This window comes from Sinocyclocheilus anshuiensis, unplaced genomic scaffold, assembly GCF_001515605.1.
Source record: "Sinocyclocheilus anshuiensis isolate Anshui unplaced genomic scaffold, SAMN03320099.WGS_v1.1 scaffold58, whole genome shotgun sequence".
NCBI lineage: Eukaryota > Metazoa > Chordata > Actinopteri > Cypriniformes > Cyprinidae > Sinocyclocheilus > Sinocyclocheilus anshuiensis.
The window spans coordinates 2,872,035-2,880,370 of NW_015547688.1; the positions used below are offsets into that span (position 1 = coordinate 2,872,035).

Below are 8,336 nucleotides of genomic sequence, written 5' to 3' on the forward strand. Positions count from 1 at the left end.
ACTAGGGTTGTGACGGTGAGGAAATTTTCCCACCGGTTAATCGACGTGTGACAACACCGGTAATACCAGTATCACCGCGGGGGCGGGGGCGTTACCTCTTTTCCTAGCTTTCCTTCGCTTTTGAATAGCTTGTAAAAGCGGCGTGCGCATTTTACTTTCAATTTGAAATAGTGGCAATTCGGCGTAAAGCAATTGTTCGTTTTTAGTTCGTTTGAATTTTCCCTCTTTTCCTCGCTTTCCGTTGTGTGTGTGTGTGTGTGTGTGTTTCTGCACATTTAACAACCAAAGCCCAAAGTATGAAAATCCTAGAATTTCTTTTCCTGAAATGCTCATTGCTTTTTTAATTTCATCTTTGAACAACATATGGGCTCCTGAAAAGATTGTTCTAAGCTTTGCTAGTAGAGAAATTCAGAGGCTCGACCTCGTGGAAGTTGAATTCAATACCCATGAGCTAAAGGATCTCAACTCCCCAGAGAAGGAGCTCCAGGATGGAACCTGATTGGCAGCAGGTCCACCCATAAATTTTTATCATAGTACCCAAAAACCAAGGAAATCTACTTCAACGTATGGTCCTTGCATTTTGTGTCCTCCATTCTAGAGAGACGACTATGGTAAATCCATAAAATGGCCATAAAGCAATGTCCATCTTTCCTCGCCCACTCCGGTCACTCTCAGATATTTCTCAATCGCTCTGACCTCAAGGACACTATGTCTCTCTCAGCTGTCACCTGGAGTCTCACTGGCCCTTGGACTCCATGTCCTCCTTTCATTCCATTTTTACAGGCCTCATTGATATGCTCCACAGCAGCTCGGCTGCATCTGTCTACATTCTCCACCATGTGCTCTACAGCAGGTTTGTGACCCCTTGACATTTCGCCCATTTAAATGAAACACAGCTATTCAGGAGCCTGTACATGAGCTTAAAGTGTCTGGATGTGGATATATAAATGCAAACGAGTCAATTTAAAGAACTTGCAATTGGATCCTTTTTCTTTAACATTCGCATTAATTGCTACATCCAGTGCAGGAATCTGTAGAGGCTAAGGTTAAAAAAAGCCTCATTATATCTCTCAGCACATGCAAAACATCAGTATCTGTATCTTGTTTACCAAAAAAACATCCCTAAAACTGGATACATTTACTGCCATAACATAATAACATCTCTTATATTAAGTTTATATTTCTTAGTACATTGACAAATAGTGTTTATTTGTTGTGTGCATATATCTAACTACTGTATATTTAGTGAGGTTTTTGCCTAAAATTAGAAAGCATTTTGCCACCGGCGTAAGAAAAATACACTTACATCAAAATGCATCCAATAAAACAAGCATTACATTACGCTTCTCGAGTAAATCATCCTGATGTTTAGATAATATTTTTGTCTTGTTCTCCAGTAAAAAATGATACAGAAAATGATTTTTTTCAGTGAGTGCATATCGGCTGAGACGCACTTCTCTCACTTACATATTTCAGATGGTTTATACACTGTTTAAAAGAGCCATTGCATGGCGCAATTGATTTGTCTGAGCTTTAGGGGAAACACGACGACGCCGCTTACAGAAGTCAGATTCACTGCACCCAGGTGTCCTGGCTCTAAGTCGTCCTTTTTTTCAAATCAAAGCTCTGAGCCTTGCTCTTGTGAAGTGTGGAGAAATCCGCAGATGGAGGATTTAAAAGGTTTGCCGCTGACTGTCTTTGGTTCTCCGGCGCTGTGAGGTGTCATGAAAGATTTCTCCGCGTTTGTAGAAGCATGTTGCGATAACCTTTGTTTGATTGCCTCTGTTTGTTTGCTCACACTGAGGAATGGGCATAAATAGGCATCTCTATCATTGTGGATTTCCGTGAAGTTGACGCCGCTGGTTGATGTAAATTGAGGAACCGGTGATGGTCCTGCATATTGACTTCATCTTTGATGGTACATGACTTTGTGCCTGCGCTGGGTAGCGTTACAGCGAACTGGCACCTTTTCTAACTGTGCCTCTTTAATGTCTGCCTGCAGGTGATGTGGCCCCCTACTTCAAAACGGAGCCGGGACCTCCAGAGATCCACCTAGAAGGGAACCGTCTGGTCATGACCTGCCTGGCGGAGGGCAGCTGGCCTCTGGAGTTCAAATGGATGCTCAACAACACAGATATCACAGCCTTCTCCCCCGAGTACAAGTGAGTGTCAGCTTTCATCTTAAGGCTTTCTGGAGATAAAGTCCTGCTCGGAACTGTCTCAAGGTTACAATGAGAGAGAACAGCGGAGGCTCACGGTTAATATGAGAGACAAAAAGTCTAATATTAATCCCGCCTGCAGCTTTTCTTCTGTACAACCCGCACATTTATTCACTGTCTGTGGCAGGTATATTAAATTTGTTCAAAACATGACCATTAACCCTTAGAACAATATCCTTATCCTGCTGTTGTCGTTTATGAATCCGTTTAAGGAATCTTTTTCATTACTTAAATAATGTGTAGTTTTTAATTAAACCAGTTTGGAATTTAAAGAACATATTAAAAAAATACTGCACATTTTTTTTTTTTTTTTTTAAAGTGTTAATCCTCTCAAAATATGAAGCTTGTGTTTTTGTTAAGGCACTTACTTACTTTCATCTGTACAGAGGTTGTTATGCAACTCTATTATTTTTCTCAAAACTAACAGATTTAGAGTCTTTTTTCTTTCTGTCAAATGAAGGTCACATTAAAACTGGCCTGGACACTTTAATCAGGCATTCATTTATTTTTGATACCGCTGCATTTCAAATGCCTGTTATAGATTTTATTGTATTACAATATAAAATATGAAAATAACCATTTTAATTGTGAAGATCTACTGTAAACAAAAGAGTCAAATCATCAAGTCAATGTGAAAAACAAAGTAATGGTAAATAGGCTATAATTTGTGAATGGAATATGTTATAGTGTGATGAAATTGAAATTGTGTTTCACATGTTTATATTAGATCTGTGTATTAAGTAACAGCAGCGTAATATACAGTATACTGCTGTCTATGCTGTTAATATGACCCAAACAATAAAATAAAAACAGAAAATCACTCACTGCTCTGGAATAAATAACTTCTATAGGTGTAATAACAAGAAGACTTTTCTTACCTGAATGCATCTTTAAGATGCTCTAGCGTGAAGATAAACATGGCAGATTGTGTGCGGCTCACTCAGGGCGGGGTCTCTGCTAATACCGCAGTGTCTGTCAACAGTTGTGGGCGGGGCTTGTAAAATGTGACATCACATTGTGCGGATTCTGCAAACAGCTTGTTCTGAGACACTGCTTATGATTTATGGGGATTAAAAAAAGAAGCGGTTGGATTATTTATCATTGTAGGGTGGTTGTGTACACGCACTGCCAACACACATTAATGTTCAAACAACATGTAAAAGTGAATTTTGCATATTAGGTGTCCTTAGCATGAGAATGTATTTAAAGAAGAATCATTTAAAGTCTGTTGAAGCTGTATTTTAATGTTTATTTTAATGCAGTGCCTTCCCCCATAGACTTCCATTGTAATCGGATTACTGTCGACACAATTTTTGTTTGCTTTTACAAACTGAGAGGCAAGTCGACATTATTTTCTTTGACAGATGCTGTCGACGGAGCTTAACTTGTATTGAACCTGGAACGTGCCTTTAATAAAAAAGGAAATTACTTGAAGTGAAGCGCATTCAAATAATTTTTAATTAAGTTTTTTTTTTCTTTCTAGAGAGAGAGAGATTCCACTAGTTTATGCAGTAGTACATTTAATCAACGATATAATTTCCTAGTTGAGGTCTCTCCATGCCTTATGTTTAATTTCTCAGTAATGATAGCCTCTTAGCCTGACCTTTTTTAATCAGCGTACAGCCTCTGTAGCACTCAGCATTTCCTCAGACGTGTGGAGTGTTAAGGCTGCTGAAGAATTGGTCCTACGGGTTCCTTCTGTCTTAATAGAAGAGTCTACAGTGCTGCCCAGCTCTCTTCAGAGGCGAATAATGCTTTCATTCGTTACCTGAAGTGCACTGCCGATAACCTGATTCACAATTAATGTCAGATTTTACATTAGATGTTTTGATTTATCTTCCATTTAGGAGCCGTATACATGCTAAAGTAGGTGTTTCGCATCTTTGTGCCTTCCCGTGTCAAGTGTTTCTACGTTTTGTCCATCTGTAGAACTGGTTTGCTCTAATTGGTATTGCTTTTCTCATTATCTTTCATTACCTAAACAGTGCGCTCAGAGCTGCCGCCGTATTACTATTGAATTCCTGCGATGGAAGGAAACCACCACTGAGATTCACAAACCCACTGGATGGCATTTTCAGAGACGTAAACATATTCGGCTAAGTAGTGAGCAACAGCACATTAGTCATGTATTCAGCGTATTCGGAAATGCCAACTGATTTTAATGCCTCAGCGTTCGCCACCTCTGCTTTTGGTCGAAGTGGCCTTTTGGCTGAAATCTGATATTCGTCGTCATAGCTGGGCATGGAGAGGAGTTCCTGTGTGGCATTTTGATGTGCTCTGTTCACGCTAATGTGCAAGCTGGCGAAAAAAAGAATAGTCGTGACTGTGAGGGTGAACCTTTTAAACCCCGACCTCTCTAAATGGGAACACATTTGAGTCGAAAATCCTTGAATTTGTTGGCAAATAGCAGGGAACTGTTGTTTTTCCTGCTTTTTTTATCATCCTGGGATGTGAATTAAAGTTGTTGATTCTGTTTCTCTCTCTTAGGTACATCATCTCCTCTCTCAAACGCTCCAATATGGGCGTTTATCAGTGTGTGGTGAGAAACAGGATGGGCGCTCTGCTTCAGAGAAGAGCCGAGATACAAGTGGCATGTGAGTTGATGTAGATCAGATCAGAGCTTTGCATTGTAGTCTGTTCCTGTTCTATGATGTTGTATGACTTCAGACAACTTGTACAGTTCTGGTCAAAATTTTACATACACTTTACAGTATCTGCAAAATGTTAATAATTCGACCAAAATAAGAGGGATCATACAAAATGCATGTTGTTTTTTATTTAGTGCTGACCTGCATAAGATATGTCCCATGTTTACATGTAGTCCACAGGAGAAAATATTAGTTGAATTTATAGAAATGACCCCGTTCAAAAGTTTACATACACTTGATTCTTAATATTGTGTTGTTACCTGGATGATCCACAGCTGTTTTTTTTTTTTGTTTTTTTCATGATAGTTGTTCATGAGTCCCTTGTTTGTCCTGAACAGTTAAACTGCCCGCTGTTCTTCAGAAAAATCCTTTAGGTTATCCAGCATCTTTTGAGTATTTGAACCCTTTCCAACAATGACTGTATGATTTTGAGATCCATCTTTTCTCACTGAGGACGACTGAGGGACTCATACACAACTATTACAAAAGGTTCAAATGGTCACTGATGCTCCGGAAGGAAAAACCGTGCATTAAGAGCCTAGAGGTGAAAACTTTTGAACGGAATGAAGATGTGTACATTTTTATTATTTTGCCTAAATATCATATTTGTTCATGTAGTACTGCCCTTCAGAAGCTACAGAAGATACTTACATGTTTCCCAGAAGACTAAATAAGTTGAATTTACACTGATCTTCAAATTCTAAATGTTTACACCTCCTGGATCATCCAGGTAACAACACAGTATTAAGAATCAAGTTTGGGGTTTGTATTACTACAATAAAGTAACTGTTTTCCATTTTAATATATTAGTAAATGTATTCTTGTGATGACAAAGCTGAATTTTCAGCATCATTACTCAAGTCTTCAGTGTCACATGATCCTTCAGAAATATTTTAAATATTGAGTGAAGACATTATATATATAATTTTATGGTGCTTTTGCATCCTTTCTGAAGCTTAAAACTCCTCAGTTTTAGTAAATGCATGGGGAAAAGGAAAAGACCTGAGTGATACCTCTTAAAAGTTCCCAGTTATGCTTTGAATAAGGCAGGATTTACACTGAATGAAGAAGATGGCTGTGGTAGAAAAGCTGACTTTTTAGGCTTGGTCCTTTACTCTAGCATTTAAAACATGCTCTAAAGGTTCACACTGACCCAGACTAACTGTTCCAGACACTTCAGCATTTCAGCTCAGAAAAACATTCAGCCATGATGGAGTTTTCACAAAATAGGCCATGTTCATGCTAGTGACAATATGAGAAATAATTCTTGGAAGATCAACTTAAATGACATCTTTCCTCATTTACCCAAAACAAACCAGCAGACAAGATTGCTTGTTAGGTGAAGTGTGTAATTTCAGCAACATAGACCTTTTAAGGCAAATCAGTTTGCTCCATCTTGTTTGATCCATTAGTTTATAGCACAGTTTATGTTTACATTAGTTTATGCCATGATGTAGTGCTGAACACTTATATTATGTGTTATATGTTTAAAAAAAAAAAAAAAAGCCCAGCAGAGTGATCCCATTATAAACATACTATGGGGCTGTTGAATGCTTAAATCTGATTGGTTGACATTCTAATGTGTGCAATTTTTTTAGGGAAAAAAGTAGTTCCAGGCAGCTTAGACTGTATTACATGTCCATATCAGCTCACCAAATTATTTCAGTTATTTTAAAACAGCAAAATAACCAAAACCCACAACAACACTGACCAAGCAAATATATATAATAAACCACAAAATAAAAACAACAACTTTCACACAGTTTTTTCAAAAAATCTGTCAGGTCAGTGCAAGTTTAGCCAGTTTAGGGATATTGTTTACTGGCTGCAGTTGTTTTTGGCTTTTTAAAACCAGAAATAAGAACTTTTAAACACTTTAAATTGATGTGAAAACTGCACTGCTGGAATTGTCAGCAAATTCACTGTGCTAGACTTTCTTTTGTTCTGTATGGTGATGCAATCTTGTGGTGCTGTGCGTCATGAATAAATGTTTGAATAAATGTTTCTGATTGAATACCTCTGCAGTTTGTACCCAATACTGAATGTATCATCAGGGTTGCTTTGTTTCGTGAAATGAAGTTCTCCCATGTTTGTAATAAGATCCCTGACTTTCTTCTCACAGATATGGGTGACTTTCTCGACAATGACCAAAGAAAGACAGTGACACTGGGCCGGGCCGTCATCCTAAACTCCCCAGCAGTCAGATGCTTCCCGCGGCCACAGGTGACATGGTTCAGGGATGGCTACAAGATCATTCCCAGCAACAGAGTGTAAGTAGAGCTTAATTGCTTGTCTAATCTTTAAACCTGAACGCCTGCTCATTAGGAAAGTTCTGGGTGACCCAGCAAAGGTCCCTATGGCTTTGCGTTCACCTAAGAGATGTAATTACCTTCAGTGTTCACGCTTATTCCCTCTGGGCAACCATTTACGGTGGCCCACAACTGGAAAATGCTGGGAAAAAACAGAGAGACACTTCAGCCAGTGATGCAGAAGACATGGATGCTGTGCACGGCTTTCTTTGAGTGTGTGCGTGAGTGTTTTTCTCCCACTGCCTTGTCACAGAATTGCAATTAATGCCTGTTCTCGGCCCTTCTTTAATCTTGCTACGGTAGTTCTTCATTGCCTTTTTCTAATTAGCAGCTCTCCCAGGCTGAGATCGACGAGGCTGATCCGATTCGCTGTTATCAGTCAAGTGTCTTTCATTCCGACGAGACCCAAATAAAACTCCACCACTGAGACACATCTAATGACTCACCTTTCACTCCACACATATAGCGGTGGGCCCATTTGAGAATTGCATTTGATTCTGGCAGAAGGTGTAATTGAAAAGTAAGCAGGCTAACGCAGGTAAATTTAGAAATAGACTCTGGGTAGTAATGATTTGCATTCGTTCCGTTTGGCTTCGGGCTTGGATTGATTTGTTACGTCGACGTTCAGGCAGTTTTATTTTCAATGAAAACACTCAAAGTGAGCTGCAGAACTGTGGTCGTGGTTCTGTGATTCTGTTTACACCTGGAATTATTATACGTCTCGTTGATCTGATCACATGTGGACAACCAATCACCATGTGTGATCCAATCAGTCATGCCTCATGCGTAGTCAGAAATGCATGGAACCAAATCACATTTGTTGTGTAAATGCTAATCTATCATGAACAGTTTGCCCTGCCCATTGAGGTCAGTAAGAGATGTTTTTTTTGTTTTTTTTAAAGAAATGAATACTTTTATTTAGCAAGGAAGCATTGAATTTATCAAAAGTGACATTAAAGATATTTATAATGTTGTTAAAAATCAGTTTCAAATAAATGCTGTTCTTTTGAACTTTCTATTCATCAAAAGTATTCTGTTCTATTCCTTAACAATATTAAACAGTAGGGATGCACCGATACCACTTTTTCAAGTACTCGCCCGATACCGATACTTTTATTTTTGGTACTTGCCGATACCGAGTACCGATACCGATATTTTTA

General features: G+C 38.8%; 1 protein-coding gene across 4 annotated transcripts in view; it reads left to right on the forward strand.

Annotated features, from left to right (window-relative positions):
• LOC107703405 (protein sidekick-1-like) overlaps positions 1 to 8,336 on the forward strand; it is a 334,600-nt gene that overhangs the window by 142,254 nt on the left and 184,010 nt on the right. For all 4 annotated transcript variants that reach the window (XM_016506019.1, XM_016506020.1, XM_016506021.1 and 1 more), the window contains exons 2-4: positions 2,003 to 2,162; positions 4,707 to 4,813; positions 6,990 to 7,137. In XM_016506019.1, coding sequence (XP_016361505.1) covers positions 2,003 to 2,162; positions 4,707 to 4,813; positions 6,990 to 7,137 — 415 coding nt within the window. The remainder of the gene's footprint in view (positions 1 to 2,002; positions 2,163 to 4,706; positions 4,814 to 6,989; positions 7,138 to 8,336) is intronic.